Here is a 20,334-nt window from a genome sequence, read left to right as displayed (position 1 = left end):
GGGGGGGACGGGATATCCATATATGGAAGAATGAAACTAGATTCTCCCCCCACTTATCTATAGAAAGTCAATTCAAAGTGGATTAAAGACCTATATATAAGACCAGAACCTTGCTGTTGCTCGAAGAAAACAGGGGTCAACACTCAATATGCAACCACAAGCAATGACTTCCAGAATAGAACTCCTATAGCTCAGGAAATAAAACCAAGAATTGATAAATGGGATGGCATCAAATTAGAAAGTTCTGGATAGCACAGCTAACAATTAACAGTGTGAAGAGACAACACAGAAAATGGAGTAAAATCTTTGCCAGCTACTCTTCTGATAGACAATTAATATCCACAATACATAAAAAAAAAAAAACCAAGAAAAGCAACACTTTCAGTACATGGGCATATAACTAAACACATTTCTCAAAATAAGTACAAATGGCCATCAATTATATAAAAAATGTTCATCTTTAGCCAATAGGCATAATCTAAACTACATTGAGTTCCCATCTCACCTCAGAATTATAATCAAATATACAAATAGCAATCAATGCTGGTATGGATGTAAGGGGAAAGGAATTCATTGTTGACAGGAATGAAAATTGTTCTAGCTACCACAGAAATCAGTATGGAGGCTTCTCAAAAAAACTAAAAAATAGGATTACAATATGATCCAGGTACGGTGAAAGAATTAAAGTCAGCATATTTTAGAGATACAGGCACAATTCTCAACAGCCAAACTATAGAACCAACCTGTCAACCAATGAATGCATAAAGAAAATGTGGTATATATACACAATGGAGGTTTATTCAGCCATAAAGAATGAAACAATGTCATTTGCAGGAAAACGGATGGAACTAGAGAGTATCATGTCAAGCAAAATAAGTCAATTATCTGATTTTCTTCCTTCCACGTGGAAGCTAGAAGGAGGTGGGGAATAAATGTCATGAAAGTAGAAGGGAGACTGTGAAGGGGACTTTGGGAGAGGGTGGGAGGGCAAGGTAGAAGTACTTTGAGTAAAACTAATCAAATCAAATTACATGCACATATAAATATGCCACAATAAAACTCATTGTTCCATATAATTAATATGCACTAATAAACATGTCAATCCTCATGACTTTGAGATTAATAAGATGTCATATAAAAACTCATTGAAAATAGTTTTATTTTTATAAAGATTAGCAATCAAAAGACATTACTACTAAAGAAAAACATTTGAAAATCAGATATCTGATAAGTGTTTTTTTAATATATTCTGTATGAGACCCGTAAGCATAACAACTCAATTCAAAAAGGAGCCAAAAAATTCGATAGACATTTCTTCAAAAAAAGATACACAAATGGATAACAAGCACATAAAAAGAAGTTCTACATAATTAATCACTAGAGATGCAAATCAAAACCACAATGGGAGATTATTTCCTACCTATTAAGATGGTGCTATGTGTTGAACTGTGTACCTCAAATAAATCTCGTTACCTCAGAATGTCATAATATGATCTTATTTGGAAATAGGATATTTATAGAGGTAATTAAAATAAGGTCACTATGAAGAGCCCTCATCCAATACTACTGATATCCTTATAAAAAGTAGAAACTGGACACAGAATACACAGAGAAAAAGTGGTGAGAAGACACAGGGAGAATGCCATGTGGAAATAAAGGTAGAGGTAGGAATAATTCATCCAACGATAGTTCATGGTCTTCAGAAGGAGCCAACCCTGACAACACCTTGATATCAATTCTAGCCTCCAGAATTGAGACAATTTTTAAAGATACCTAGTTTGTTACAGCAGCCCTAAGAAACTAATACATAAATATATATTTTAAAAATGAAAATAAGTGTTGGTGAGAATGTGGAGAGATTGGGATCCTTGTACATTGCTGCTGAGAAGGTAAAATGGTGCAGGTACAGCCTCTGTGGAAAACAGTTTGACAACTCCTCAAAGAACTACCATATGATTGGATTCTATTCCTAGGTATATACTCAAGAGAACTGAAAGCAGTTTCTCAAATACTTGTACATGAATGTTTACAGAAGCACTATTCACAGTTGCCAAAAGAAGACAATCCAATGTCCTTCAATGGATGAATAGATAAATAAAATATAGTACTATATTCAGTCAATGAAAATAGGATATTGATGCAAGCTATAAAACACGGGTGGACCTTGAAAACAAACTCTATGAAACACAACAGAAACTAAAGGCCACATGGTGTATTATTATACTTACAGGGAATATCAAAATAGGTAAATCCAAAGAGATTTAAAGCAGATGACTGGTTATTAGAAACTGGGGACTGAGTGTTTAATGGATACTGGGTTTTCTTTTGATGTATTGAAAATATTTTTGAATTCAACAATGTTCATTATATAGCATTATGAATGTACTAAATGCACTGAATTGTACACTTTAAATTATGTAAAATTCACTGCAATAAAAGCAACTAGAACTTTTAAAACCCTGTTACTACCTATAATTTACATTTTGTGAATTAGTCTCATCTTTATTTCATATTTGCCAATGTTTAAATAATACAATATACATATTCCTAAATTTAGGCACATAAAATTACTACTCACTTCACAGTAATGGTTTTTCATGAAAGAAGAAACCTAAAAGAATTTCAACTGAATTTAAAAATAAATGCCATAGGGAAGCAGAACAATGTAGCAGAAGGAAGTAAATGATATTCAGTGTCAGGCACAGGTGTGAATCCTGGACTTACTGTACATTAGCTACATGGTCTCATCTATGAAATAGGGATAATAATGTTGACAATCAAAAGATATAGTGCTTGGAACAGAGTAGGCCAAAATTTTAAAATAAAGTACCATGCCTTCAAATTATTGTTTCCAGTAACAGATCAAGCACACCATGAACTATTATATAATAATAAAAACTACTAATCTGTAAAAGGCATTCAGAGATTAAAACAAAAGGTGTTAACTTTACTGTGGTATATATTACAATATTAGTCTATGACCAACAATTGTTTGTTGATTAAATTGTTAGAATCGAATATATGCCATATAGAATTAGTATGGCAAACAATTCTCCTAGTAAAATGGGACAAGCACAATGCTATGGGCATTAGTGATAAAACCACAATTTGAAAATTCCATGTATATATATATTTTCACAATAGGAAAAAATCTCTTCAGAGAAATAAATGGGCTTAACACCAGAGATTTTATTCTCGATATTTTAAGCACATAGTCTTGAATTTTCTAAATCCAAAATATAGTATTTTCATCATAAAACTGCAGCTATGAAAAAATCTGAAAAATAGAAGGAAAGCTAAAAACCTAAATAAATACCTTAAGAATAATTAGAAAATTCAGGCATCTAATCTAAATAGTATTGATATGATTGACTAAATTAACATAGAATTGAAAGGATTATTAACCTATTGGAAAATTAAAAAAATGTTAATGAAAGTAAATTGATATTAAAATGCACACCAATATTTTAAGGGAAAAAAACTAAAGTGTTCATAAAAAATGTAACCTATATGCTTTGGTCAACAGCTACATACTATTAAGAGACAATTTCTCAGGAATCTCAAATTTCTAACATTTCACAATCAGAAGCAATAATGGTCTCTGTTCCAGATCACATTTTCACGGATGTTTATATAATAGACTTGGAAGACAGAGTGCTTTCCTCTGAATTAAAGGCTTGCTTACTGTCCATTATAAAAGATACAGATTCCCTAGACTCTAGGTTTTACAATATTAGTACACAGACTAATAAATACTGTAATATATGCTAAAGTTAACACCTTTTGTTTTAATCTCTGAATGCTTTTTACTTCTTGGTAGTTTTTCTTATTATATAATAATTCATAGTGTGCGTGATCTATTATTGGAAATAATGTAAAGCCACAGTTTTTTTGGCCTGCACTGTATCTCTTGATCCTCACCACGATATTATCCCTATTTTATAGATAAGAAAGCTAAGATTTGAAGAAAGTAAAAGCCTGCTCAAAATTATAGAGCTAATATACAATAGGTCCCAAACCATAGAGCAAATTAATAATCAATACACCTGTGCAACCCACTGCACATGCAGGTAGTAGCTGGTCCTCATGTTGCTCTTTGAAAATCAAGGAGCAAGGAATTAGTGCAAGAAAATATTCAAATATTGTTATTACTGGAATCTTCACATCTTCTGCCAGCATCTATAAAACTGGCAGCTAAGTTCTTACCCTAGAATCAGGGTAAAATTTTCCAACCTTCACAGCTCCTAACATGGATCAGACACTGTGCTGGGTGCACAGAAAGATAAAGATCAAAACCTCATATGTAAGGATCTACCTCACAGTTATCTAATATTACTGCTATTGCCAACTATCCATCAGGCACATGACCACGTATACTTCACACATAATGTGAGACTTTTTTTTTAAACCTTTAGTCAAAGTAATGCATGTAGAAGTGGAAAAAATTGCACTACAGGATGACTTATTAATAACAGCTCCCATATCAAATTCCTTCCTTAACATAAAAGGCAATAACTTTATTTTGCTTATATAGGCTATTGTCTATATCACTCTAAATTATATGCTTATTCTTGGAATTGTTTTATTTATTAACAATCTATTGAATTGCTAGAATAAAAGATAAATATTTTGTTTCATTTGTAATACCTCCTACCTTTTTTCCTCCATTAAAAAACTAAATACCCCTGCAAAACTTGACACAATGTCATGACATTACCATCACAATCAAGATGGGAGATTCCCATCAACCAAAAACTATTTTTCCTTCTCCCTTTGTAACTAACTCTTCCCCCTACTCCCAGCAACCATGTTTTCTATATTTATACATCCATCTCTTCCAGAATGCCATATAAAGGAAATCATACAGCAGGGATCTTTCAGTCCGACTCCTCCCCTCAGCACTATGCATCTGAGACCTGTCAATGTTGCTGGGTATGGCAATAGTATATCCCTTTTTGTTGTTGAGTAGGATTCAATTCTATGACTAAACGATATTTGTTTATCCAATCACAAGTTGAAGGACATTTGGGTTGTTTTCAGTTTTAAGCAATTATGAACAAAATATACACATTTATGTATAGGTTTTTGTGTGGGTTGGTACACGTGTAAGTTTAACTTCATAAGAAGCTGTCAAACACCTTCAAGGTGACACTATCACTTGCATTTCCTCTAGCAAGGTATGAGACTGAGCAATACATCTTTATTCTGTTTTTATTTGGTACTGTCAAACTTTTATTAGACCAACTATAATAAACCTTCATTAAAGAGTTTTGTCATGAGTTTACCATTCACATATTTTATTTGGTGTAATACCTATTCAAATGTTTTGCACATTTTAAAAACTTTTCTGATTACTGAGTTTTGAGAGTTCTTTATATATATTCAATACAAGTCTTTTTTTTACAAAATATATGATTTGCAAATATCTTCTTCCAGTCTGTGGCCTATTTTATTCTCTTAACACCATCTTCTTTAGGGTAAAAATTTTAACTTTTCAATAAAGATTAATCTATCATCATTTCCATTCATGGAATATACCAAACCCAAAGTCATACATATTTCATGTGTTCTTCTGGAAGTTTTAATTTATAGTTAGGTCTAGGACCTATTTCAAATTAATTTTTATATAAAGCAAGAACTATTGTTATGGTTTAGATATGAGGTGTCCTCCAAAAGCTTATGTGTAAAACAATGCAAGAAAGAGGTTAAAGGATTGGGTTAAGAAAGCTTTAACCCAGTGCATTAATCCCCTAATAGGGATTAACTGGGTGGCACCTGTTGGCAGGTGAGGCTTGACTAGAAGAGGTGGGTCACTGAGGGTGGGGGAGTGCTTTGGGATATAGATTTTGTTCTTGGTGAGCACAGTTCACTGTCTGCTTCCTGATGTGATGTCCTGAGTTGCCTTCCTCTGCTATACTCTTCCATCATAATGCTCTGCCTCTAGGGCCCAGAGCAATGAAATCGGCCATCTATGGACTAAGATCTCTAAAATTGTGAGGCCTAAATAAAACTTTTACTCCTCTAAAAGTGTTCTTGTCAGGTCTTTTGGTCATAGTGTTCAAAAAGCTTACTGAAACAACTGTGTAGGCTGTTGTTTTTTGCATGTGGACATCCAGTTCTTCTAGAACAATTTTTTGGAAAGGTTATCATTTCCTCCATTTAATTGCCCTGGCACCTATGTTTAAAAAAATCAGATACCCATAAATATGTGGGTATATATGTCCAATTAATCTCTTTATTTCCCACTACTATCTTAATTACAATAGCTATATAGTTAAGTCTTGAAGTCAGGTAGTACATGCCTCCAATTTTGTTGTTTAACTATTTTCATCAGTGTTTCAGCATAACAATCTTACATATAATTTGTCTTTTCAGTTCATGTGTATATGGTACTTTGAAAAATGCTTAATTTTCAGTTGTTCATTTTAAGAAATATTATTAGTTTTTGTATACTTCATATCATGTCACTTTTTAGGTATAGTAGCATTTTGGTAGGTTCAATTGTTACTGGCAATAATCTCATTTATGAATAAAGTTCTTTCATTTCTGCTCTGCTTTCTTCCCCCTTGCGTCATTACAGAACCTACTTTGTAGAAGTTCAATTCATTTAAGTTTATACTAGATTTTTTAATATTTATTTTAATTGTAGTTAAATAAAATAAAGGTATTATGTTTATTTTTATGTAGTGTTGAGGATCAAACATGGGGCCTCACACATGCTAGGCAAGCGCTCTACCGCTGAGCCACAATCCCAGCCCTCAGGTATACAATTTTTAAAAAGTGCATTCTCTAGTTGCTCGGTAGTGTTTTATAGATATCAATTAGTCAACTCAGTTGACAATGTTGCTCAAGATTTATATATCCTTAGTGATTTTCCATTTGTTCTATTAACTATTGAGAAAAGAGTGCTGAAATCTCCAAATATAATCATGGTTTTGTCTCTAATGAGCCTTTCAGTTTTTACTGTTTTTACACTGAATATTTAGGAGCCATGTTGTTGGAGTTTAAACATGAAGAATTTTTGTCTTGGTGAACTGAGCACCATGTTTTTCTATTTGAGGGGAGGGAAGGGAATAAATGTAGGGACCTCCATTTTCTTTGGTCATATTGTGTTGTTCAATTGCTATTAAGCTATACTGAGCTCATTAATTTTCAGTGACTTTTACAGAGATTTAACAATATTAAAGCTAATCACAAGGAAAATGAAATGTGATCCTAGAAGCATGTTTTTTTAAAAAAAAAAGTGGGAAAGGCTAAATTACAACGATCTCCCTTTTGATCAAAATTCTGACTTAAAACATCTAGGTGTGTCTTATAATTTGAAGCTTATTTTTCAAATAGTTTTTATTTTTCTGAAATAAAAGATATATTGAGCTTTACCTCACATATTTTAATGATATTTTTCTTGAGCTGCATTCAATATTTTAATGTGCACTTGAAGTTTTCAAGATCTAATCTACACTCATGTCAACCTGTAACTAAACATTTATCAAATGTTTTACATGGATTTTTTATTCATCAACTCTCTGCCCTCTGAAATACAGTCCAACAGCTGCTTCACTCTACTACAGTCCACTCAATAAAAATATCACATAAAAGCTAAATATTATTTACAGTTTGCCCACATGCACAGATCTGCGTTCATCTCAGATAAAAGGTTACAATGCAGGTCCAAAGGATGATGTGGAAATTATTCACCAGCTTCATCAAAGTAAGGGATATACATTGAGGGCAAGTAAAAAGAGATACACTGGAGTCATAAGCAAAGAGCATACAAAACCTAGTTACTACTATTAAATATAATCTTCTCAACAGAATAATACAGATATGTTAATAGCCTATTTTTAAGGTGATTTCTTCATGACTTATAAAAAGGCTTCTAATTCTCTTCTTCAAGATTATTTAATCAAATTTGTTAGTGGAAGTTTCTAACCTTTCCTAAATCTAGAACACCATTACTAACCCCTTTACTCTCTGCTGATGACCAGATCTTTTACTTTACAAAGAAAAGTAAGGCCAGGTCATATGTTCCATCAACTTCCTTTTGCTCTATCTTAAACTCTTATTTTCTACATGGGCTGAGTGGCATACCTTTCTCTGTTTCTATCCTTTTGTCCAAGAATATATCCTCCCTTATTCAATAAGTTACTTTTTCACTTGTGTTCTTGAGCTCCTATCTGCCTCTCTCTGCACACACCATGCACCCGCTAGGATCCAATTCATACCTAAGAACACCCACTTACGCTTTCAACATTTTTTTTTAAGGCACCTATCATGTTTAAGTCACTGAGACACAAAGTTAAATAAAAATCCAGTTCTTCAGGAAACTCACAAACTGGTGGAAAGATGAACAGGCAAAGAAATGATTAAAATCTAACATAGTAAGTGCTAAGGGCATTACGTACAGTATAGCCATGGCATAAAGGAAAGAGGGCTTACCTCTGCTTGGTTACAGATAGATGTTCTTTGTTTTATATGTTCACCAAGCCCACTCTCTAATCTTTTTCTTCTTTCTACAAACAGGCTCAAGTGTCTTTCAGTCCACATTATTTTTACTTGTTTGCAGTGCTGGGAACCCGGGGTTTCATGCATGCTAGGCAAGTACTCTACCACTGAGTTACACCTCCAACCCCTCTCCTTCAGTCTTCTTTTTTAATTTATATATGACAGCAGAATGCATTCCAATTCTTATTATACACATAGAGCACAATTTTTCATATCTCTGATTATATACAAAGTATATTCACACCAATTCATGTCTTTATACCTGTACTTTGGATAATAGTATCCATCACATTCCACCATCATTTCTAACCCCTCCCCTTTCTCCCACCCCTCTGACCTATCTAGAGTGCATCTATTCTTCCCACACTCCCTCTCCCTACCCCACTATGAATCAGCCTCCTTATACCTGAGAAAACATTCAGCATTTGGTTTTTTGGGATTGGCTAACTTCACTTAGCATTATCTTCTCTAATTCCATCCATTTACCTGCAAATGCCATTCTCCTTCAGTCTTAAACCCACAAACAAACACACCATTCCATGATGATTAAGCTAATACCACTCTGATGCCCCTTTATGAGTACATTTTCTGAAAGTATCACATGCACTGTTTTTTATTCATTCATCTTTTAAATACGTGTGTTCTGGCTTTTGGTTTCCACCATTATATTGACACCTTTTACCAAAGTCAAAGTTGAGTAACCCACTCAGCACATGCAGTCTTCACCTTAAACAGTCTCTCTACTACAAAGGACTTTTTGGACCTACTTTCTTATATATATTTCCCCTCTCTCCTCCCATTCTTGTTCGGTCTTGACTAATACCACTTCCTTTTAATACCTGATAGAATGGAATCTTGGTTAATGCTTTTGAGACATGTTTTTTGACTCCCTACCTCTTCTTTCCCACATGATAATTATCATGATAATTAGCTCTAAAGTAGAGTGCGGTTAAGGGAAAATATCTTGAAATCAGAAGGGCTGGCTTCAATTTCAATTTTTACTACAGATTTACTAGGGATGCACAATAGCATGTGGCATGTCACATCCTAGGGCTCCATAAAAGAAAAATGGCTTTCCAATGTTCTTTCTAGTCTCACAATTCCACAATTTTAACCAGAAAGGTCATTTCTAGTTCTAACTTCTTGAATATGCTACAAATCTACAATCCGTCTGCCACGTAAAAAGTTCCACCTCTAAAACTGATCTCCCAAACAACCTCTTCCTTTAAGCTCCCTTTCAATGTTACACTGGTGCCACCATTATCCTAAACTTGAAACCCCAATAAAACAATGTGCTTTCTGCATTAATCCATGCATTCTCTCTTTATAACTCCCAATATTCCTTCAAGGCCTCAAAGATCATCTCTTCCAGAAAGTACTCCTTGCCTCCCCAGATGGTTACAAACCCTCCTTCGTTACCCAAGACTCTCTTGTAACACCCGACTTATATTTTCCCCCAGACCCTTTTCTGTGGGAGCAGGATTTATACCTTATTCTTCTCTGCACAGCCCACATTATAAGATTGAAACTGAATTAACTAAATCAGAACTTTGGACACAAAAGAACTTTAGGGATGCATAATGACTTAGATGTTAGAGCTCTAAAACATACATTGTTCTTCCAAAGCTAAGGAAGCAATTCCTTCAAAAATCCAAGTCAACTCAGAGGCACACTATAAATAACAGGTTTTGCAATGTCAAAGACTTATTTCTTTAAAAAGGCAGACTTACCAAAAGATGTACTCCTATTTTGACAATTTGAGCATTTCCTTTTTATTTAAATTGTTCACAAAGTATTTTAGAAAATTATTAGACCCAGAACTACAATCAGAAGCATAGATTAAACAAAGATGCCTATCAGAGCATTCAGTCAGTACACACTACATTATTGTGTGCTTAGGAAATAATTTCCCAAAATAAAATGTTATCATTAATTTTCAGTTTCATTAACAACCTTCAAAATATTACTCTTTAATTATTTTTAAATGTGGTCCTCAGTTGATATAGTGAAACAAACTAAGAAGGAATAAAGGGGTGAGGGGTTCATCTTCCTTTACAACTAAGAAAAATAAAAATACAAAGTTGCAGATAGAAGAACTGGAATTTCCAAGGAGTTTAAACCAGAAGAGTCAAGGCTTTAGCTGATTTCATCTAAAAGATAGGGTGCCTAGGGTAAGGCCTGACAAACAGAACACAGCCTTACTACAAGAACATTAAATAAACCTGAGATGATCTGTCTGATGCCTCATTACTGAGGATGCAGAGCAGAATCTGACTTACCTGGTTTATCCCTCCGGGAGAGATCTTGTAAGTCTGCAACTTCTGTTTCAGCAGCTCTGGATCACTGTGACGAAATGGGCACCCTGACAACAGAAAACAAACCAGCACACCAACAAGGTTATTTACCCGGGACTTAGTATAATACCACTCTCGAGAGACTGCCTAAGCTCCTCTTAATTGTCTAACAGCTTATTAATAAAAAAGCTAATTGCCCATGGGTGCAACTGCTTTCCTCTCTTTATCTAAATGACAACTTAGCTGTACAGTTATCAGGGTGCTACAGGCTCAAGAGTTACAGAGAATATTACACCATTTTCAGGCTAAGATGTACATGATGAGGAAAACAGCTTTAATTTTGCTACTTGCTAGTAAGTACAGATAATCATAAAGTAGCTTTAACAGTTTGCCTTAAAAAAACTTTACATAATCTCATTTTTCTAGTCTACATAAGTTACATAACAGACACATAATAGGGAAATAGATGGGCTGCGGTTGTGGCTCAGTGGTAGAGCGCTTCTAGCACCCATGAGGCACCGGGTTAGATCCATAGCACCACATGAAAATGAAATAAACATATTGTGTCCACCTATAACTAAAAAAATAAATATATATTTTTAAAAGTTGCAGTTCTTTAAAAAAAAAAAAAGGGGGGGAGGAACAATGTAAACAAAAAATAAAATGTAAAACCTTAGAAATATGAAGCTCTTATACCATTTCAATACATTCTATGCCTATTTCCTGTGAAGAGAATCCAAATTTAGAGGAATCATGGAAGAAAATGAAATAGACAAATAGGAAACTATTGCACAGAAAGACAACTTGTAGTATGTCATCTCTATATTGCTTGAGAAAAAAAGAAACTATTAGAAATACTTGAATAAATAAGAACACAAGGATTATAATTAAAAGCTTATATTTTGGGCCAAAACCTAGTAAATTTTAAATATCCTAATAAGAAACTCCAATGGTAAGTAAAATATTTAACTTGAAAAATGAATACAGGAAACTCTGATTTTTTTTTTTTATCATAAAGATGATGGATTTGTAAGTTAAATAGAAACAGCTTGTTTTTAATGAAATCAACAGGAAACCAGTTGATGAAAAAATATGGAAAACAGCCAGGATGGCAAACACAAATGTATTTCTCAAAAACATCCATTATAATAACATGGACCCCTACAAACAATGCAATTTTAAAAATTTACAGTATATCTCTATTCTGAAGAAAACAAATATTTAGTGCAAAGAAACATTTGAGAAACCTTATAATACATGGTTAAGAGTGTGGAACTGCACAGCCTGAATCTGAAACTCAGTTCACCACTTACTAATTGGGTATTTAGACAAATATCTTCTTACTGACACAGCTTCATAGTTTGCTCAAGTGAGGGAAATAATAATATCCATCTCACATATCTAGCATAAGAATGCAACATAAACTATTTTATGCTCTTGGCATAAACATAGTAAGCCCTCAAAACATGCAAGCTATTATTCTTGAAGTATCTGATAAGATTACAAGGCACCCCAATGAGAAAGAAATGAGGGTATAAGGGGTATTGTTGTTTAATCACAGAATGATGAAAGGGCATTAGAAAAAGGAGACAGACTACAAAAAATTACCCAAAGTATACATGAAATAATAACTAGACCTGTATGAAAGGTCAGAAAGAACAAAGCCAAAAAAAAAAAAAAAGTGAAGATTGTTAATCTTTGAAGTACTAATGGCCATAGAAAGGTCTTTTGAAGCTATGTTCACTACAAGAAACAGACTATTGCTTGGAGAAGCTGTTGATATAAACACCTACTTTGTTTCTGTCTTCCACATAAAATTGTGATTCCCCCAAACTGGAGAGACAGGTGAAAACAGAATCACAACTGACTGAAGCAGAAACCCATGAGCAGGACCTCCAGAGGAAGCAGTGCCAACAGGAAAGCCTAATTGTTATAGGTAAATGGCTGCAGCCTCAGTGTTGGCCAAGTCTTGGGGTTCTCACACTTTTGTGAACTTTACCTCCAGAAGCTCTATTAGTTCCTCACAGTGAATATTAGAAAAAAAAGTGTGTGTGTGTGTGTGTGTGTGTGTGTGTACACACAGCTTTATAATAGCTTTATTTATAACTGCTAAACCTTAGAAGCATCTAAGACTTCCTTCAGTAAATGAATGGATAAATAGTCTATGGTACATCCAGACAACGGAATATTATTCAGTGATAAAAAGAAATGAGCTATCAAGACATGAAGACAGGGAGGAAATTTAAACACATTTTGCCAAGTGATAGAAAACAATTTCAAAGTATGTAGCCCTCCAATGACATATAGACTTCAACTATATGACATTCTGTAAAAGGCAAAACTATGAAGTTAGTTAAAAGATGTACTTGCCAGAAAGTAAGGGGAAGGAGGGATGAATAGGCAGAGCACAGAGGAATTTTTTAAGAGTGACACTCTTCTCCACAATGGTAGATAGATGGCATTATAAATTTGTCCAATTCCATAAAATACACCACACCAAGAGCAAGTCCTAATATAAACTATGGGCTTTGGGTGATAATGATATGTCAATGCAGGTTTGTCAATTGTAACAATTGATATATAACATTGATGAGGGATGTTGATAGTGGGGGATATTATACATGTGTAATGGCATAGGATACACAGGAACTCTATACTTTCTGCTGAATTTTGCTGTGAGCCTGAAAAGGTGCTTAAAAAAAAAAAAATCAGGTTTATTTTTTAAAGGGGGAATAAGTGAATCTGTCCCCAAAAATATGAGTCAAGTGTTTGTTAAGTATAGAACAGGAATCCACTATTACCTGAGGTTTTGTTTTCTGTGGTTTCACTTATGAAAGGTCAAATCCAGTCCAAATGTATTAAATTAAAATTACAGAAAAAGCAATTAAAAAGTTTTATACTACACACCATTCATAATAGTGTAATGAAATCTTGTTTCTTCCCACCTCATCCCCAGTATATCCATGCTGTATATGCTACCTACCCATTAACCACTTACTAGCTGTAGTGGTTATCAGATCAACCGTCATGGTACTGCAATGCTTCTATTCAAATAACTAATTTTTTGACTTCATAATGGCCTCAAAGCACAAGAGTATTGTTGCTGGCAATTTGGGTATGCCAAAAAGGTGAAATGTCTCAACTAATTAAGAAAAATATAATGCTGAGGTGACTAAGATCTGTGGCAAGAATAAATTTTTTATCCATGAAATGGTGAAGGAGGACAAAGAAATTCATGCTAATCCTATCCACCTCAAGTTGCAAAAGTTGGATGCATGATGTGACAAGTGCATAGTTAAGATGGAAAAAGCATTAAATTTGTGGGTAGAAAACTTGAACAGAAAATGTGATCTAGGAGCTCCAGAAAGATTTAAGTCTATACAAAGACTTTAGCAAGGCTCCCTTAAAATGTGTGACATCAAGCCATTTACTGCAAAGTAAGAGATTACATAGATTCAGGAATAGGGTTGGAACAAAAAACATAATTACTAGAGAGGTTGAATCAGTGGAAAAAGCTGCTGTTATCACACCTCCTGCAGAGCTGAAAAAGTTGATTAAAGAGAAGGGATGCCATCCAAAGCAAATTTTCAAATTTGCAAATTTTCAGAATTGCAAAGAAACCACTCTTCTGGAAGAAAGTGCTCAAAAGAACCTCATAAAAGTGCAAAGGAGGCATGAGGGCATAAAACATGGAAGGACAGATTAACTTGTACTATGTAGCAATATAACAAATTTAAATGCCATTGTTGATAACAGCACCAATTCTTAATTTAGGCCTACTGGTGCCCGATGATTAACTAAAAGAAGGATAAAGGTTTGGCATTTCTGATTTCATTTTGTACATGTCCCTTTTGCCTAAAACTTTTGGTCAGATTCCTGCTCAACTCTGCACACAGGCAAGTTAATCACTTAAGGAGTATTCATCCAAAGCTAGTTATCTACCAACTTTGAGGCTAAAGACACCAAGAGTAACTAAGGTATTTCCAAGATTTGCAGGGACAAGTGAATCGCCAGCTTTTATAGTGTCCTATTCCAGACCCCTGGAGCGGACAAAGAAAATTTTAGTTATTACCCTGTACCTTCCAGGAACAGTGAAGCCTCTTTCCAGGCAGATCACCCCATGAAGAGATTACCCACCTAAGTAGGAGAATCATCTCACAGGAACCAAATTATACCTTTCCAGGATCACAAGTCTGACAAATATCCTGCAAATAAAATATGGGAATTGTCCCCTCAAGTAAAAAGGACTTCTGACTTCTCCAGAGCTACCTCACAGAATCAGAACTGAGATATCAACCAACCAGACCACAGTTTGACCAAGATTGCTTAATTATGTATACCTCTCACTCCCTGCTCCATTTCCTCCTTTATTTAAACCTAAAGTTCATGTCAGTACCCTCAAAGACAGGACCAAGATGCTTGAGCTATATCATCTCCCTAATATGGCCATATGATTGAAGTTCCTGATTTTCACCATTGCTTTTTGTTTGGTTTTTGGGGTGAACGGCAGGACCTGATTTGCTGGGACCTGCAGAGTTGGGCCTCCTGCCTAGGACTCCAGTAACAGCACCATTATAGGGCATATGATGAAGTTAGGTATAGTGAACAGAGTGAAGAGCCCATGTGCTCTCAAAAACAAAAATTATCTTGCCCATATTCTGCCAACATAATTAAAAAGCATTTGTGACACCCATCTTATTTATGAAATGGTTCCACCATCACTTCATTCACAAAATGGAAAAATACTTAGAAGAGAAAGAGTTGTTACTAGTAATAGTTGCATTAGTAACTATGCACCTCAACATCCTGAATCTGTTTGCTATGAAAACAAAAACAGTTAGGTTGTATTTTTACCTCCAAATATAACTTTGCTGCCTCCCTTGACCTGGGCATCATTTGATTTGCCAAAGCCACACACATCCATCTGGTATTTGGTTGCATTTAATCAGCAATTGATGTAGACCCTAATCTGGACATAATACAGTGCTGGAAATGATTCACTATTGCTGATGCCATAAAATTCATGAAGTTTAAGTGGATAAACTAAGATCAGAAATTGTAAATGCCTGTTGGAAGAACTTAAGGAGTAAAGTTGTGGTGATTTTAAAGGTTTCCCAGGAACCAAGAGACAAGGAAAATCATTTATGCAGCAAGACAAATCAGTGGAGGATTTTTTGACATACTTGATGAAGAAGTGGAAGAACATACTGAAAGCCATCAAGAAGTATTAAATGAGGAACTGGAAGAACTTTTTAACTATAGAGGAAGAGGAAGAGGAAGAATCAGCAATGTGGATGTTACCAAAATTTGCTAAAAGTATTTCCAATCCCACAAACATTGGGGACAAATTACAGAATACAATCCTCAGTTAAAATTTAGCATTACAATCATCTCCTGATCACTAAAGGATCACAACCTCTGTAGCAACACTTGTTAAAAAAAGACAACAATTTCCAGTTACAATGATCTTCTAAAACATTTCGGGGGGGGGGGGGGGTGACTTCAATTATCAAGGATCTCCAAGCATTGACACCATCTGCTCCTGACACTCAACTATTGATATCAGAATGGCTCACTGACACAGGATCAGCCAACATGATCCTTCTTGTAATAGTAGCCTAATGCTACATCATAAGGCTTATATCAATCATCTTGCTTCCTTTCATCACATAGGCACTGAGTCATCTCACATCATAAGAAGGGCAAGTACAGGGCAATAAGATATTTTGAGAAAGACCACATGTACATAACTTTATTTATGGCATAGTGTTGTACTTATTAGTTATTATTGATAACTGTGCCTAATTTATATACCGAACTTCATCACAAATACATATGTATAGGAAAAAATAGTATACACAGGGTTCACTACTATTTGTAGTTTCAGGTCCCCACTGCAGCTCTTGGAACATATCTACTACAGATAAGCTTAACCACTGTTATGTTTGAGTGAAAGAGTATAAATTAGAAATATAATAAAAATGCACTGAAATAAATAAGATTATTTAACAGAAATAAAAAAATATAAAGTCCTGCATTTATGCTAATAAAAGTCAATTACACAAGTGATGAATGCTAAGACCTGGAAATTCACAAGAAGAATCCCTAGTAATTTAGTTGGCCAAAAACTCAGTTCCGAGTTCACATCTTGGTATGGCTGCTATGCTAACAAGTTTCTGGCTTCCTCAATAGAAGTATCTGGTCAATGACTTTCAAACTTTAGAAGACATAAAAACTACACAGGGAAATGCAAATAAAATCTAATCTTTTATGTCTGAGGGTGGGACCTGAACGATCTGTATTTCCAAAGGTTATCTTAAGGGATTCTAACACAAGTGATAGAAATCACTCACTGCATATTAAAAGCACTGGCCACTTCTTCACTTATTAAGCAATCGATGTAAAAGCATTTTATAATGCTTTGGACGCATGGAGTCTTTCTAAGAATATGTTGGTGATTATTTGCCCTTTAACAGCCTAACAGTGTGCAATCTTATGAAACTGTTTCACTCGATTCTAAAACAAAAAATTATTTTGACACATATTACAGCAATGCTTTGGTAATCTAAAATTATTAATGAGCTATTAAATCATTGCTTGACACACCAGACAAATGAGAAACTTTTCCATGTATACTTAGAGAACGCTTTATGGAAAAAAAAAATGAACTCGGCTGTCTTCAAATTACAGTTTGACATGGATTTTTTAACTAACAACTCAGGCAAATTGATAGGTATGTTTGACACCATGACTTATAAAATTGCTCAGTATTTGTTGGTTAATCAGATAACAGTAATGAGAATAAAACACACTCTTCCTCAAGTAGTCTTTTAGAAAATTAATGAATAGAAAATTCATAAAAAAATTAATGAATCTAATATTCCAAACTACAGTATCTCAACTCCAATAAGCTTTGAAAAACTTATATCAGTTTTCTAAGACACTTGCAGAAAAAGGAGGAAAGAGAATAGCAGAAGTGTGGAAATTGAGAACTGAAAAGCCCAGTCCAGCACAAACTAAAATGCAGCTGAATGAATTTCTCTTGTCTGACCTAGTTCAGTAATAAGACAAATCACTGTTAGAGTAATGGCGCTCTAGCTTGACACTCATGACTGACATAAGCTACAAACTGGGCCCTGTCAGTAATGCAAAAAAAGCCATTACATTGCTTCAGTGTTTCCTGCATAGCTAGGCTTCTGCAGTTTCCAGCATATCCACTGAAAGCACTTACCATGATAGTCTCCTTGGCTTGGTGGATTAGTCAGAATAATCTTCAAACAACTAAAAGGTGTATAGTCTGTCCTCTTGCCTTCCTTTCCGAAGCTGTGACGGATATTGTAAGAGTAACCTCTGTCAAACTAGTTGAGAAAAAAGAAAAAGGCAAACTCAGTCAATACTGTAATAGTGATATTGCAATGCCAGCTAGAATCAGTGTGTACAAAGTGATATTTTTCTATAATAAATTCGATATTTAGAGGCAGATGTATATTGACATCAGATACAACCATTGCACCTTTTGTGATATAAATACTTTCTTTAAAAAAAAAATTTACAGAAAACAAATTTCTCAAGTAGAAGACGGATAATGAGATGATTCTACATAACATTAGCTATGAAGATTGATTCCAGGACACCAATTCCCCCATACCAAAATCTGTGAATGTTCAAGTACTGCAGATAAAATGATGTGATATTTGCATATAATCTGCTATATCCTCCTGTATGCTTTAAATCATCTACAAATTGCTTATAATACCTAATATAAATGTTTTGTGAATAGTTGTTATTGCATTGTTTAGGCATAATGACTTGTTTCAGGAAAAAAGTCTGTACATGTTTACTATGTAATTTTTTTTCTAATATTAGGGTTGGTTGAACTTGTGGATACAAACATGGAGAGCAACTGCACATGTTTAAAGTTAAGAGTAATCCTTTCCCAAGCCCTTAGTTTGATTCCAGAGATTATACTAGACATAAATCAGTTTACCCTCTCTTCTGCCTTCCTTCCCCTAGTTGTCCCTTAACTCCCATATTCTACCCATTCTACTTCTGAAATGTCTCTTAAAATAATTAATACTTGCCTCTGCATGTGCACTATATAAAGCAAATAGTCAGCAAGTGCCTGATGAATGAGTGAACTACTGCAATTGCCTCCTACCTGGAATTCCTGCCTCCGTGTTCATAAAATAAGCTAATGGTATGGAAGGGACTTTGAAATGAGCGAGATAAGAGGGAAAAAAGGAACTAACATTTATCGAAATGCAATTAGGTACCGCCAGGCATTTTGCTAGGTGCTTTTAAAACTGTAATCCCACTTAATCATTTAAATCGTCACAGTTCACCTGTGATGTTACACATGAGAAAATTGAAGTTCAAAGAAATGAAGCAATGTGATATAATACAGCTATTAAATAAATGGCAGAGTTGAAAATCATGTGTAGGTAAGTCTGATTCCAAAGCCCATGTTCTTTCCATAATAGTGCACTTTCTCAATAATAAGGTATTTAAAAATCATAGGTTCCAATGAAATCTTTTTAGGATGTAACTTCTTTCTTTTAGATGATACTTCACCTCAGAGTCCAAAGTCAAAAGTAATCTGTTCCTCCAAACTTCAGTAATATTCTCCCTATACGGACCTATAAGTCTCTAGAGGATTTATCTTCACTACATTTTTAATTTTTATGAAGCTTAACTGTAATTCTCTTATAAAACACTACATCTATTTTCTATCAATCACCTCTTTACATAGGTGATTAACTGTTCCTGACCATAAGCTCCTTCAGGTAAAATCTGTTACTTAGCTTAGTACCATCATGCAAGAAAAAAATGAAGTAAGTGCACGTGCAAGAACTCCTTGGTCCCACCACAGCATTTGAAAGTGTACTTGTCCCACTATTCTGCTTCCACTAAATGTTTTCCACTGTCTGATGGTTGGTGATTTTATAATTCCATGATTAGGTGATAGCCATACCCCACTGGTCAAATGAAGGCAGACACTGTACCTTCAACAAGATGTTTGACAGGAGCCAATGGTGAACATTGATAGAATCTCTCACTCCACTTTTCAGCTATAAATCCCTCTTTATCCATGCTATATTTGGAATTAAGCTCAGTTCTTTCCCCAATATTCCAATAGTTCCTGAATAAAGTCTATTTGTACTGCTTTAACTACTGTCCAGCTCTGTTTTTGGTGCTTTCATTCACATCTGATCCAACCACCATCATTAGGCCCTCAGATATAACAACCAATCCTCAACATACTTTGTTTCCAGTCTGCCTGCTTGACTTGAGTGTCAAATAAATGTCTGCTGAAGAATGGTGAGGGCATATTTTGATTCTTAAGATTCTAGCAATGCTCCTAAACTTCACTTGGGTCATGTTTCAGTAAACTCATACACTGAAAATATCCTAAGTCAAAATGCAATAAATACCCCTAACCTACTATTATAGTATGGATCTGGAATGTCCCCCAAAGGCTCAGGCAGCAATTTTCAGAGGTGGGCCAGAGGTGGGGCTTTGGGGAAGTAATGGATCA

At 34.7% G+C, this 20,334-nt stretch overlaps 1 protein-coding gene across 6 annotated transcripts in view; it reads right to left on the bottom strand.

Moving 5' to 3' along the window:
- Prim2 (DNA primase subunit 2) overlaps positions 1-20,334 on the bottom strand; it is a 410,568-nt gene that overhangs the window by 24,288 nt on the left and 365,946 nt on the right. For all 6 annotated transcript variants that reach the window (XM_048805584.1, XM_048805585.1, XM_048805581.1 and 3 more), the window contains 2 exons: positions 18,031-18,157; positions 10,785-10,867 (listed from right to left, as the gene is read on the bottom strand). In XM_048805584.1, the coding sequence (XP_048661541.1) occupies positions 10,785-10,867; positions 18,031-18,157 (210 nt within the window). The remainder of the gene's footprint in view (positions 1-10,784; positions 10,868-18,030; positions 18,158-20,334) is intronic.

This window comes from Marmota marmota, unplaced genomic scaffold (assembly GCF_001458135.2).
Source record: "Marmota marmota marmota unplaced genomic scaffold, marMar, whole genome shotgun sequence".
Classification (NCBI taxonomy): Eukaryota; Metazoa; Chordata; class Mammalia; order Rodentia; family Sciuridae; genus Marmota; species Marmota marmota.
This window is presented reverse-complemented; position numbering and strand designations above follow the sequence as displayed.